Consider the following 15,356-nt stretch of genomic DNA (forward strand, 5'->3'; position numbering starts at 1 on the left):
CGTACAAGGTCTTTCCCTTCTCACAGATCAAGTTCTCGGTCACAGTATCACCTGCTAGTTGCTTCTCATTTATCCACACCAAAAGCAACTTTTCTACATCTTCCAGAATACGTGGCCGTTGCTTTGATACTCTCGTGACTCCTTTTGCTACATCTAGCCCCCTTAGTTCTTTAATACTGTGCAATACTGTGTCAACGATTTGTTGACATAGACTTCTTATAAAATCTTGCGATAGCGGCCACTTGCATACTTTGTTCGTGCTTCCCGATGATTTCCTTCTTAACTTCTACCGTAATCATCTCCTTCTTCTTACTGCCTTCCTTTTCAACCCTTTTCTTCATTGGGGCCATTGCCATAGTACAGTTAATAAAGAACAGTCACTACATTTGGACACAAAATAAAAAATGCTTTACGCACATACACGTGGTCACAACGCTAGCACGAATGTTGACTATACGAATGAGGTATGCCAACTGAGACTGAGCATGCGAGATGATTACCCACAATCCCGAGTGGCTTATGATCATGTGACGCCCGGCAGACAAAGCGTATAGGTAATACTCGTATTGCAAGATCTCGCTCGTTTATCAAGTTAAAATTTATTAAAAATTTTTGCTCGTCTTGCAAAACACTCGCAGACCAAGTTACTCGCAATCCAAGGTACCACTGTATTTAAATAGTGATTCCCAAGTTTTCAGAATGAAAACCTGGATGTATCAGCTCATGATAACTCATGTAACTTGCTGGAAAACTTCCTAAGAAACTTTGGTTGAACTGTTGATAATACATTACACTTTACATAACTACAATGTGATCAGTTGGTACTATATTCTGTTGTAGTAACAACTGATTACATTGACATTTTAACCAGTTGGCACGAAGAAAAACAATTAAATGAAAAATACATAAAACCTTTAGTGCTAGAGCTCATTGAGAACCAGACTGTCTAAATAGTATACAGTACTATGTATATTCATTGAGTCACCACTTTATTAGGTGCACCCCCCCCCCCGTGAAATAGAGCACTCCTGTAACAGCATCATGTTTGTACCAGGAGATATAAAGTAAATGGGTAGGACAGAAAATTTAAATGGTTCCCATAAAATGAACCCCCCCCCCCCCAGAACAGAACCCTTCTGCTGGTTTCATTTATCATTGTGTCTCAAGTGTATTGAGACTGGTCCAATAATCAAACAAATAACAGCCACTCAGTACAACAATGATAACCAAAGAGGCATTTCATTTTACCCTGTCACAGATGGCGTACAGAAGCCAGTGACCAAACTTGAGTTCCACTCCTGTCAGCAAAAACAAGACGGTGCAATTATAATCTGCTCAGAAATACCAATACAGAACAGCAGAGAATTGGAAAAACATTGCCTGGTCTGATAAATCCAGATTCCTGCTGTTTCACAATGATGGTTGGTTGGTTGGTTGGTTGGTTGGTTGAGCGAGAATTTAATGGTGCATTGGCAACTAAGGCATAGTGCACCAGCCTTTGGTTAAAAAAAAGTCTATTTATTTGTGTGGTCCTCATTAGTTATACACATATATAGAATTAAGTTATACATGTATTTGGACCATTTCAGTCTATTTGATTAGAAATTACAAATTAGAACCAGTGATAATGATTTATTAAAGGAAAGAAGATGTCTCAATTCTGTCCTTTGAAATGTTAGTGGTCCACTTTTTAATAAGATCATATTGATGGGATGACCAGAATATGACAAACACAGCACAAGTCCATGGATCTATCCTGTCAAGTGTCAACAGTGCAGGCTGGTGGTGTTGGTGGTGCAATGGTGTGGGGAGTATTGTGATGCAGATACCAGCAGAGCAATATTTGGATGCTACAGGTTATCTGGAGATTGTTTCCAATCAGGTGTAGTGTACCCATTTGCAAACAGGTTCTCCCAACAGGGCAATGTATCATGTCACAAAACGCAAAGGCCAAAACTGTATAGAACTGGTTCTAGGAACATGAGTGAATTCAGCCCAATGTGGTGGTCTCCCCAGTCACCAGATCTCAATCCAACTGTGGGTTTAAATTTGGTTGAAATCTACTCCAAAGGATAGAGATCGACAATCATCCACTTTGCAAGAACTGTGGGAAGCAGTTGGAAGCATGGACCAGCATCCCCATGCTTTTGACACCTCATAAGTCCATGCCACAATGAATCCAATTAAGTGCCCACTCATCATACCACTACATTATGTATTTGCAAGTGAAGTTTCCACAGGAACAAATTTTTTATATTATCATATTACACTTTCTCATGAACTGCAGCATAAACTGAAAATGGTTTGAAGTATGGTATTTCCGAAACAGTCAACATCTAAATGCCCTTTTTACAGTATAATCTGTATTTTAAACTACTGCACATATATAAAAGAGAATAAAATTTTTGGATGAAATGTAATTTTATCAGGTCAAAAAAAAAAAAAAAAAAAAATGCCAGGTTAGCATTTTTTTTTTGACCTGATACAACCAAATGAAAGCAATACAGACTTCTTAATTACCAAAGCATGACAATTACTTTCAAAAAATTAAAAAGTGTGGGCCACATTACCATAAGTATAAACATAGTTGGCAATTCACTAGTGATATAAGTGCAAAGCAATATAACTCAAGGACCACATGTATGGGAAGACCAAGAAACATCTATTCATTTAATAGTTCTGGTATAATTTAACATTAATTTAGAAGATGCTCTATACAATCCTATTCTTCACAAGCAGACTTAATTTAAATATAACAAACTTGGTTAAAGCGACTTAGAAATAACAATAACTTGGCTGTTTTTTTTTTTTTTTTTTTTGGTAGTTGTTGGCGTATAGGCTTCTTTGGCCATAATGCACCTCCCAAGGTTTTTGCAGTACTTTGATCCAAGCCCGAGGTGGGAATCGAACCCGCAACCTTTGGGTTGCCAGGCAGGCACTTTCCCACCCAGCTAGCCCGGTCTGCTATAACTTGGCTGTAATGTCACAATTAAGTCAGTTAAGAGTAATCTCAACATACTGTGCCATTTTAGCTTTGTTACAATGTCATAAATTGGTCATAATATCTCAATTATAACATCACACTTTCCAGCAAACTGACCAACAATATGTATTTTCCAAATAAGTCAACCCCTTTCACAGCCATCTTCCTCATCTTGTACAGTGGTGTATTCCAGTAAAACCTGAATTAAGAACACTACACTTTTAATGTAATTATTCCTGCTCTTTCTTTGAAAAGTTTACATTGTGAGATATTATTACTTTTCGCAGTAAACCTACAAGGGAAGTTTTAAATGTATGCAACTCCCTTATGTAGAAGGTCACGTGATGATGTGACATTGCTCGTATTGATGTTATATGTGTAAACGACAGGCTCTGATTATGTAACCAAGCCATTCTTTGCTGCTTGTTTAGTGCTATACTGTCAGTTGGTTTCTTTCCAAACAATGCCACATTATAAAAGTTCATATGCTATAAGAAACTGACAATCTTGAAAGTTTACTTTTTAAAAGTGAAAAGTAAACTCTTGAGATTTTCACAATTAGTAATGTTGTTGTTGTTGTTGTTTTGAGTTTTAGGAGCATCAGCGACTAAGGCCATATTACTCAGTGTATATTGTCTGTAAATTGTGTGTGATCCGAGGTCGATTATCTGTTTTGCTGAATGAAAAACCCAAGTTTCTGGGAGAAAAAAAAACAATGTTACCCTCACCCGAGACTGACTAACTCAGCCACGTTATGAAAAAAGACCCATAAAAATTCCTCCCATCATTAATGGGACTTGAATTCAGGTCTTTTCCACCCAGTGTGGGGAGGATGGTGATCCTACCAACTGTGCTACTACCAACTACCAACGTGGGTGATCCTACCCACAAGGGCACAATTAGTATTACCCACATGTTAGTTACCCTCTACTTGAGAACACTTTTGTTTTGACAGTCAGTTTGCATCATCTTGTTACAGAATGATGCAAAATGACCAGAATGCAAAGATTAAGATAAGGTTTTCACACCATACAGTACAGCACTTTTGCAATGAATGGCAAGCAAAGAGTTGTGTTGCAGATAAAATGAAAGATGTTATAGAAACAGAAAACAGGTAAAAGAAATGTGTTTTTGCTTATGAATTTAAGTTGAGCTGAACACAATTTGGAATGCAAAAAAAAAAAAAAAAATTAGTCATGTGAAAAGAACTGCAGCAACAAAACAAATACGTCAACCCAAACATTCTGACGTCAATGAGGCTTTTTCAAAGTGGCTTAAAACATCAAAGGAGTGAAAATATCCTGGAATTTTAATTTGTAACAGAAAAATCTAAACATCTGCAATGTTTCCAAAACATTAAAAAGTTATCTATAAAGCAAATAAATAAAAAAAAAACTTGGATGACATCAGCCTTGTTTGAATTTGAGCTCTTCATTGGGATTGTGAGTTATAGAAACATACTTCTTTTGGACAACTGAATGGTAATTGTTCACAGGAATAAACAGTGTATAAAATTCCTATTTTTTTTTTTTTTACAGTGTATGAAATGAAAGCGAAACAGCATTTCTGTAGTTAAATTTCATTATTAAATTTTTACTAATATCAGTAGAATTTTTAAAAATGACAACCTTGCATATAACAACTTGGTTATAACATCAAGAATATAATCCTGTTGACGATGTTATAACTGAGTTTGACTGTAAATATTTTTCAAATAAGCACTCTTCAACACAAATCATTTATCATAATTACAAGAGCCCAGATATACTAATCTCTATTTAATATTAACTGGAGTCAGATATGTGTAATATATATGCATTTTATATCTGTAGTTAAATTTCAATATTAAATTTCTACTAATTGCAGTATAATTTTTAACAATGTCAACCTTGGGTATAATGTAAATCAGTTATAACAACAAGAGTATTACAATACTCTCGATGATGCTATAACTGAGTTTGACTGTAGTACGTTTTTATATAAGCATTCTTCAACATTCTTCAACATTTATTCTTGCACTGCTTCTATTCAAATGAGCAGAAGTCTGAAAAACAAGATGCAGGATATTTCGGAGACTGCTGGTAGTCATTGCGGTACAAGTAAACACATGGGTTGTGTTAGGGTAGCTAAGAATAGAAACAGGTGCATGTATACCTGCGTGTACACCAATGCTAGGAGTTTGGTAAATAAATTTGATGAATTTGAGGTATTGCTCAAAACATCAAAGGCAGATATTGTTGGGATATCAGAGACGTGGTGTCACACAGATATAAGTAATGCGGAACTGGAATTTGGGGAATACAATGTGTATAGAAAGGATAGACAGGACAGGAGGGGAGGAGGGGTTATGCTATTAATTAAGAAACACATAAAGTCCAAGGAAGTGAAGCCAGTCGACATCGATGGACAGGGCAGTGTCGAGTCAGTTTGGTGCGACATAAGCATAGGGAAATCAAAATTGAGAGTAGGAGTGTGCTATAGGCCTAATGACTCTGATGAGTATAATAAGATATTGTACAGGGAAATAGAGTGGGCCAGTAAATCTGAGAGTCTTATAATGGGGGACTTTAATTTCCCAGATATTGACTGGAATTTGTGGGTTGGTCACTCGCACACTAGCGGGGCTTTTGTGGATTTGTTGGATGATTGTTTTCTACATCAGCGTGTTCGTGAGGCAACAAGAGGGAGCAATACTCTTGATCTGATTATCAGTAGTGATTCTTCATGCATTAAGAACCTGCAGATAAATGAACCACTAGGTGGCAGTGATCACAGTGTGTTGAAGTGGGATTTACTCAAGGAGGTAACTACCATCAGAGGTAAAGGGAAGGGTTTTTGTTTTCGTAAAGGCGACTACGATGGTCTGAGACAGTATTTAAATTCTATACAGTGGGACCAACTGATGATGTTACCAACAGCAAACTCAAAATGGGAAGCATTCAAGGAACTAATCTTGGAGGCTACCAGGCTTTACATACCAACTAAGAAATATTGTTCGAGGTTTAGGCCTAAATGGTTGTCAGATGAACTAATGAGACATGTGGCAGAGAAGAAAAATGCATGGGATACTTACAAATTAATGGGTGACATGGAAGCCTATGATAGATATAAGTTGGTCTGTAACCAAGTCACAAAGGAGATTAGGCAGGCAAAGGCAGACTATGAAAAATCCTTGGCAAAGGATGCAAAGAAAAACAGAAAAGAGTTTTTTACATACTTGAACTCGAAAAGGAAAGGGATGAATCAGATTGGTCCACTGGATATTGATGGTTCAACAGTTGAGGATCCTGCTCAGGTGGCTAACAATCTAAACGAGTATTTTGCATCTACATTCACGCATGAGGAGTTATTCAGGAAGGAGAATGATGTAGGTAAAGTAAACATTGGCAGTGAGCTGGATGATTTTGTAATAACTGAGAGGAAAGTGGAGGAGAGATTGTTGAGGATAAACATAAAAAAGGCACCTGGGGTGGATGGGATCTATCCAGTTATATTAAAGGAGGCAGCAAAGGAAGTATGCAAACCCCTAGCCATAATTATGAGAGCTTCTTTGGACTCAGGGGAGGTGCCCATAGACTGGAGATGTGCAAATGTAACCCCAATTCACAAAGGAGGATCAAAGGCTGACACAAGTAATTATAGACCTGTTAGTTTAACTTCTGTTCCAGGTAAATTAATGGAGGCACTGGTTAAAGAAGCACTGCAGGATCATCTAGACAAGAATTCAGTTATAGCTCAGACGCAGCATGGTTTTGTTAAGGGCAGGTCTTGCCTGACCAATTTGATTGGATACTATGATGTAGTCACAAAAGAACTGGATGCAGGGAATAACTTTGATATTATATATTTGGATCTTAGAAAGGCTTTTGATACTGTTGCACATGGAAGACTGCTGCACAAATTGGAGCAGTGTGGCATTGGAGGCAAATTGCTGCTATGGATAAGGGGATGGTTGAGTGGCAGAAGACAGAGAGTGGTAATCAATGGACACTGCTCAACGTGGACTAATGTTATTAGTGGAGTTCCTCAAGGTTCAGTGTTGGGTCCGTTGTTGTTTTCGGTGTTTATGAATGATATTGATGATGGGATATCAAGTTTAATGTCCAAGTTTGCAGATGATACAAAGGTTGGCAGGGTCGTTAAGGACAATACTGACGCTATGCTGCTGCAACAGGATCTGGAAAGGTTGAACAGATGGGCTGAGAGGTGGCAAATGAGGTTTAACATCGACAAATGTAAAGTGCTGCATATGGGAAACAGTAACCCCAGAGCAACGTATCAACTCTGCGGTACTACACTGACAGTGGTGGAGAATGAAAAGGACCTGGGGGTAATTGTGCAGGCAGATATGAAGTTCTCTGAGCAGTGCAGACGAGCTGCAAGAGTAGCGCATGGTGTCTTGTCAATGATATACAGGAATTTTTCTAGCAGGGATAAGGAGGTGATTATTCCCTTGTATAAGGCAATGGTAAGGCCACATCTTGAGTACTGTATACAGGTCTGGAGGCCTCATTTCAAGAAGGATGTAGAGCTGCTGGAACGGGTACAGAGAAGGGCAACAAGATTAGTAAATGGAACAAAGGGTTGCTCTTACGAAGAAAGGCTTAAGTTTTGCAAATTACAGAGTCTGGAGACTAGGCACCGGCGAGGTGATCTGATAGAGGTGTATAAGGCTTTGAATGGTTTGAGCATGCTCAATGCCAATGGGATTCTTCATCTTTCTCAGAATAATCACCTCAGAGGGCATAAATTCAAATTGAGGAAGGACGGATGTCGGATAGATGTGCGGAAATTTGCCTTTGGCCAGCGGGTGGTTGGTTGGTGGAACCGACTTCCATCACTTGTTGTTGAAGTTGATAGCCTAAACAAATTTAAAGCTCAACTGGACAGGTATTTCGAACGAACGGAGGGGTGAAATGGGAGTGGTGTGTTTTTTTTTTTTTTTTTTTTTGGCTGATGCTGAATAAGCTTGCTTTCTTGCATCATATGCCTCTGCTAATGCTAATGCTAATGCTAACATATAACATTTATCATAATTACAAGAGCCCAGATATACCGATTTCAGTGATAGGAATACTCTTGCAAAAGATATTTGTTTAGTTCAGAGGGGTCAAAAAAGACCAAACTGTCCTTTGGGAAATGGCATAAAAATAAACCATTCTGCATGGATTTTTTATTTGTATTTTTTTTTCACAAATAAGTGAGCACCTACCACCACTAAAATAAGAAAATAGTAAATATAAAGTAATACATGTATATCTAAATGAGTACAGTAATTTAAGAAATCCAAGCATGGAAAAACCAAGCAAGAATTTATCACAATGTAAATTGAGCAGTTAACAGAATTAAAAAAAAAAAAACATTCTTTCTAATTAACTGATAAACAATTATACAGAACTGAATATTTCAATAACTTTTGTCTTATCTTCACTGGCAGGAGGCCATTTTAGAGTACTGAAAGTAAACTAAAAACATTTATCTAACATAGGATAAATGTGAAATCGACTGGTCTAGTAAATTTAGCAGTAATAATTTTGATCCAAAGCACAATGGCAAAAGGCTAAGAGTATGTACTAAAGAAATTAACTAATGCTAATACTGCTGTAATGTAATGCCCACTTACTGCACAGAAGGATGCAGATGGCCACTACTGAAGTCTTCCCAGGTACAACTAGTGAGAATGGTTACATGAATATTTAAACCTATAGAATGCACACTTCTGCAACTTACTGATAGAGGTAGTTTCTGGATTCTGAACTGATAGTGGGTAGTGGGATGTGGTAAAGAGGTACAGGAAGGCTATAGTTCAACCTGCAAGATTTCATTCTTCTTTTGTATTAAAATAGCATTTCCAGTTCATTCTATTTTAATTTTCCTGGCATTTTTTCACCATTAGTCAGTGTTCAATGCTTTTTTAAATACACAATTGTGTTTCCCTTACTTTTAATTATTCTAGCCATTTGAATTATCTTTTATCATATATTTAAAATTATTTTATATGCTCTGAGAATTGTGTAGATTAATATTTCACAGATGCACTGTGTTATTAAAAATAAAATGTTTAAAATGTTTAACAAAATATCAGAACCAAAAATACAAAAGGTTATACTTTTTAAATACATTTTTGCATTTTATTTACCTGATAAATTCTGAAGGGTATGAACTTGAACAATTCTTCATTGGTATGCTCCATCAGCTTTTTGTTGATTGCCCAGAATTGATCAAATTTATCTATTAGAAGAAATAAATCATGTACTGCAATGTATAAATTGTATGCTATACAAGAAAATTTTTGAAACTGAATGAAATTAAATTATATTAAAAAAAAGTTAAGGGCTCAAACACTAAAACAATGTTTTTGAAGGTATTTAGAAATAAATTTATGGAAATTACAAAAATGATATCTTATTCTTAATTCCCTTACTACTTTTAATTTCATTATTCTTAGCTTTAAAAAAAAAAGAAAGAAAAAAGGTTAACTACTAATTATTGCACCATTACACACTGAAATCATTATTTTTGTTAATGGCAGCACATAACAGGAGAGACTGCTTCTACAGGAATGGGATACACTTAAATAGAAAGGGTGCAAGAATATTTGCTGGTGCTATCGAGGCAGTGTTAGGTGGGTCGGAAAACTGCTAGCTTGGGGGGGATTCACAGACTAAAAGGTTAAAAGTAGCTGCAGGCAGAGGTGAAGGTGATTCTTGCACAACTTCTATTAGAATAAGTAGCGACCTGGAGCGAGGGGTGCTAGGGGTTTCAGGGACTGATGGCAGTCATCGTGAAACAGGTGGGTATATGGGTTGTGTTAGGGTGACTAATAATAAGGATAGGTACATGTATACTTGCACATATACCAATGTTAGAAGTACAGTAAATAAATTTGATGAATTTGAAGTGTTGGTCAAGACATCAAAGGCAGATATTGTTGGGATAGCAGAGAAGTGGTGTCACACAGATATAAGGAATGCAGAACTGGAATTTGGGGAGTACAATGTGTTCAGAAAGGATAGACAGGATAGGAAGGGAGGAGGTGTTATGCTGTTAATTAAGAAAAATATAAAATCAAAAGAAGTGCATCCAGTTGATATAGATCAGTGATTTCCAAACTGGGAGGCACAGACTAGTGCAAGAGGCACGAAAAGTTTAACAGAAATGTAATTTTCATAACATAACATATAAATAAACTTTCATAACATAACATATAAATAAACTTTCATAACCTATTTTTTAAAGCATTTACCGCCACCTATCTCACTCTAACTTCGATATAAACATGAGATAAACATTTATTTGGAAAAAAAATATTATATTTTGCTGAAATGGATTGATGAATTATGACTGATATGATGTAATGTAATATATATAATTTAGTGCATACTATGTATGACATATATAGGTAGATTGCATAGTATAGCATTAGCTGCATGGTTGAAAATATGGTTTCAGCGGTGTGCGATTGTGTTTTTTATTGTTTTTGGCGTGATTACTTACTGATAATAATCATTAATAATTTAGAAGTTGTATTTTTTAAGAATACAAATTAAATCCTAATTAGACAAATGGATAAATTTTTGACTCGTTACAAGAGAAAATCCACTAATAATGAAGATACTGATGCTGATACAAGTAAAGGTAGTGGGAATACAAGCAAGAGGGAACAAGGAGGTAAAACTCCCAAGACAAGAAAATACGATTCATCCTATTTATCATTAGGATTCACTAGTGTTATTATAGATGGCTTGGAAAAACCAATGTGTTTGTTTTGTATGAAAGTTTTGGCTGCAGATATTATGAGACCAGGCAAATTAAAACGGCACCTTAAAACTATGCATTCTGAATATGTTGGTAAGCCCATAGAATTTTTTCAAAGAAAATTAGATGAGTTTAATAAACAAAGGCAAATGTTCAAAAAAATAGTTTCTGTTCCATCAAATGCATCGTACCAAGTTTCTTACAGAATCGTGAAATGTAAAAAACAACACACAATAGGAGAAACTCTAGTTTTGCCAGCAGCTATTGATATGGTTAAAATATTGTTCGGCGAATCATATGCGAAACAGTTACGACAAATACCACTTGCTGATAATACAGTTGGCAGAAGAATCGATGATATATCTGAAGATCTTTGCGATCAGTTAGTTTCTCGACTGCTATCCAATTTAGAAAAAAAAAAGTTAAGAATTATTTACTAAAATTCATTGATAATGCAAATGTAAATTTTTAAAGGGTGGCAGTTTTTTTTTTTTTTTGTTTTTTTTAATTCATTAAACTGTGGAGCATAACTCTAGTATATCATGTATTCTAAAGTTCAGGGACTTTGTGAGTTACAAAAAAAAAAAAAAAAAAAAACACCAAACAGTGTCATCAAATGTAATGATGTATCTCAAATGACATCATCACATATTAGATATACAGCACATTTTACTAGTACACCAACAAACTTTATTTTGTTGGTGTACTTTGTTTTTTTTTTTTGTTTTATTTTGTTTTATTTTATTTTGTTTTATTTTGTTTTGTTTTGTCACAGAATGTTCTGTGACAAAATAAAAGTTTATATAATATTTAATTATTGAGATATACAACCTTTTGAAGTTTTTATTCTTTTTAAGGAACATTAGAAATAGAATGTTTTCAGAATCATGAGATATTTGACTTACATGTTGAATTAAGTTTCAGTTTTAACGAACTATACTTACAAGATAAAAAATTTTCCACAAAATGCTCTTAATTATTAAAATTTTTTTAAGGCTACACTGTTTCAGGGATTCAACAATGTGGGGGAGACTAAGAGCTTTTAGCAGCAACAGACATCAGTGTCATATGGACAGTACTGTCCTGGAAGTGTTTTTATTATTATTATTATATTAGGCAGTCAGTCATTTTTTGACAACCCATGCCCATTTACTGCAACACCGCAACCTATTTACAATATTGTACAAAGTATTCAAAGTATTTTATAATTTTCTGCGGGTTCCCCCTATCCGCCGCTGAAGAGTAACTGTACATTATTTACAATTTGTGGTTTTGCAAAACATCTTGATCCACCAACTTAACAGGAATGATTACAAACAATGTCTCTTGCCTGAAACCAATGTAGTCTAGCCGCACATTTGACTATACACTAATGAGCCAATTGGATAGTATGAATCAGAGCTGTACTATTCAATATGTTCTACGTTGATAATAATATTAGTAAAATAATAAGAGGAGTTTACCTCAATATAGTGCGTAGAACACTTCCGTATGATACCCTCCAGAAATTAAAACGGAAAAAATGAAAAAAATCGACAACTTACCGGTGCATTAGAGGAAAATATAAATAATTAAATAATCAATTTAACACAATTCAAATCAATTTAAAACAATTAAAAATCAATTTAAAACAATTAAAAAGCAAATTAACGCAATTAAAAGAATCTAACGAAAACATTCAAAACGATTTTCCTTCCTGAAGCTGACAACATTTTTCGCCGTATGTCATGATCACAGGAACGAAAATTACCGAATCGGGTTAAACCCGATACTTAAATAGAGATTATTTGTCTTCGCGCATGCACGTAAAGGTCCACGCATCGGAGATCAAATATGGCCGCCGAACATTAACAGAATTCTCGTGTAATTTAATTTCAACGGTTTCTGCAATTAATAGTCACGTATAATTACATTGAACGTTAAGTATTTTGGCTTCGTTAAATAAAAAAGTAAAGGCTAATTCTGACGCTGCTGAACGAGAAGCACGAACTGAGACTTCATGTTGATTTACACGATTTTCTCTTAATATTCGTGTAAATCAACATGAAGCCTCAGTTCGTGCTTCTCGTTCAGCAGCATCAGAATTAGCCTTTCATGCCATTAACGAAAAACATACTTTTTTATTTAACGAAGTCAAAATACTTAACGTTCAATGTAATTACAGTAATACCCCGAAGTTACGCGATAGGTGGGTCCGACGAAAATCGCGCAAGTCGAATTCGCGTAAGTCGGGGTACAACTTTGCATATAAATACATATAAATTTTGCTTAATTGGGACCAAGGACTAACAAAAACACTAGTTTAGAAGAAAAATATTAATAAAATTGCAGTTCTTTATACATATTAATACAAAATATGTATTAAAAAAACAAATGACTTACGTTAAAAAGTTATTTCGATGTCGATGGCTTCATAAAATCTAACAAATTCGTCTGACGACACAGCGCGTTCTTTTTTTCACGCAGAATTTCTTCGTAGCAAGCTAATAATTTTTTTATTCCTTGCTTTGTAGCTTTCTTCGTTGGAGTCTATGTTTTCTAAAATTTTTAAGCCCTTTACAATTGAGCCCTTTTCAATTTTCAACCTGTCAAGTTTGCAATTGTCATGTGCTTTTCGCCGTTGCTTCATTTAGGCCTGTAGCACGTGCAATATCACATGGTCTTTCATTTCGCTCACAGCGTTTCACAATTTCATATTTTTTTCTCTATCGACAGAGGCGGACTGGCCATAAGCCTTACCCGGGAAATCCCGGTGGGCCAGTGTGATTTTGGCCATAAACCGTAGTATGAGGCCACTATAAATTTTCCCGGGTAAGAATTTTTGACCCAGTCCGCCTCTGTTTATCGATAATTGCTTTTCTTTTTCTCTCTGAATCTGCAGTGTCTTCACCAGGACGCTTCCTTTTCACACCTTTTAAGTATTTTACTCAATTTTAGGGAATAAAGCACAATTACAAAACGAGGAGGCACGCTTGATACGCATAAACAAAGCTGCACGCATGTAGCAACTGAATAAACAACACCATAAAGGCAGAGATACACTATTAACACCTCACATTTCTAGGGGTTACTACCATAAAACAATAAAAATCCAGTTGCGTTTCTGCTAGTGAAATCTGTTATAAACTGGTAGTAAACTCGATCTAATTGCATTTGCGATTATACCGATAGCTGGAATTGTGTTGGTTTTTACGTTATTATGGTGAAATGTGTTTCCCCTTCACTGATATAAAAAACATAAAAGCAGCAAAGTTGAATTTTATTCATCTTTCGCTCTCATTCTCCGCCGTCGCACCGTATATCGATAACATATGAAAAACGACCTTGAAGATAGTGGGCGGCAGCGTTGCCAAACGAAAAAATCAAGAACCGCGTAACTCCGAGTTCGCGTAAGTCGGGGTAGCGTAAGTCGGGGTATTACTGTATACGCGACTATTAATTGCAGAAACCGTTGAAATTAAATTACACGAGAATTCTGTTAATGTTCGGCAGCCATATTTGATCTCCGATGCGTGGACCTTTACGCGAATGCGCGAAGACAAATAATCTCTATTTAAGTATCAGGTTTAACCCGATTCGGTAATTTTCATTCCTCTGATCACGACATACGGCCGAAAAGCGTTGTCAGCTTCAGGAAGGAAAATCATTTTGAATATTTTCGTTAGATTCTTTTAATTGCGTTAATTTGATTTTTAATTGTTTTAAATTGATTATTTAATTATTTATATTTTACTCTAATGTACCGGTAAGTTGTCGATTTTTTCGTTTTTTCCGTTTTAATTTCTGGAGGGTATCATACGGAAGTGTTCTACGCACTATATTGAGGTAAACTCCTCTTATTATTTTACTAATACTAATGAGCCAATACATTATGACCACCTACCTAATATGAATGATGCTGGTCCTCCACATGCAGCCAAAACAGCTCTTACCTGGTGAGGCATGGACACTACAAGATTTCTAAATGTGTTGTGTGGTATCTGGTACCAACATGTAACCAGCAGATCCTTTAACTCCTATAAGGTCCGTGGTTGAGACGCCACAGATCAGAGTTGCTGTCCCAACACAAACCACAGATGCTCGATGGGATTGATGTCTGGGGAATTTGGAGGCTAGGGCAATACCCGGAAGTCTTCCTCATGTTCCACGAACCAGTCTCAAACAATCCAGGCGGTGTGGCATGGTGCATTACCTGCTGAAAGACGGCACTGCCAGAGGGGAAGACCATTGCCACGAAAGGGTTTACCTGGTCAGCAATGATGTTTAGGTAGGTGGTAGATGTTAGAGTGCCCGGCACATGGATGACTGGACCCAGGGTATCCCAGCAGAACATTGCCCAAAGCATGACACCGTTGCCACTGGCTTGTTTTCATCCCATGGTGCATCCAGGTGCCATCACTTCCCTAGGTAAACCACGCACATGTACCCAGTCGTCCACACGGTGCAACGGGAAATGTGACCAGACGACCTTTTTCCAATCACTCAAGGTCCAGTTTCGATGCTCACGTGCACATTGTAGGCGCTGTCACCAGTGAACCGTGGTTAGCATGGGCACTCAGAGCAGTCTGCGGCTACACAGCCCCATTTTCAGCAGGGTTCGATGTACTGTGAGTTG

At 36.4% G+C, this 15,356-nt stretch overlaps 1 protein-coding gene across 1 annotated transcript in view; it reads right to left on the bottom strand.

Annotated features, from left to right (window-relative positions):
• The window catches only part of Atg5 (autophagy protein 5), a 44,566-nt gene that overhangs the window by 12,115 nt on the left and 17,095 nt on the right, over positions 1 to 15,356 (bottom strand). The window contains exon 5 of the mRNA XM_090379092.1: positions 9,123 to 9,214. Coding sequence (XP_090235218.1) covers positions 9,123 to 9,214 — 92 coding nt within the window. The remainder of the gene's footprint in view (positions 1 to 9,122; positions 9,215 to 15,356) is intronic.

The sequence above is a fragment of the Mastigoproctus giganteus genome, chromosome 8 (assembly GCF_048544385.1).
Source record: "Mastigoproctus giganteus isolate SK-2022 chromosome 8, ASM4854438v1, whole genome shotgun sequence".
NCBI lineage: Eukaryota > Metazoa > Arthropoda > Arachnida > Uropygi > Thelyphonidae > Mastigoproctus > Mastigoproctus giganteus.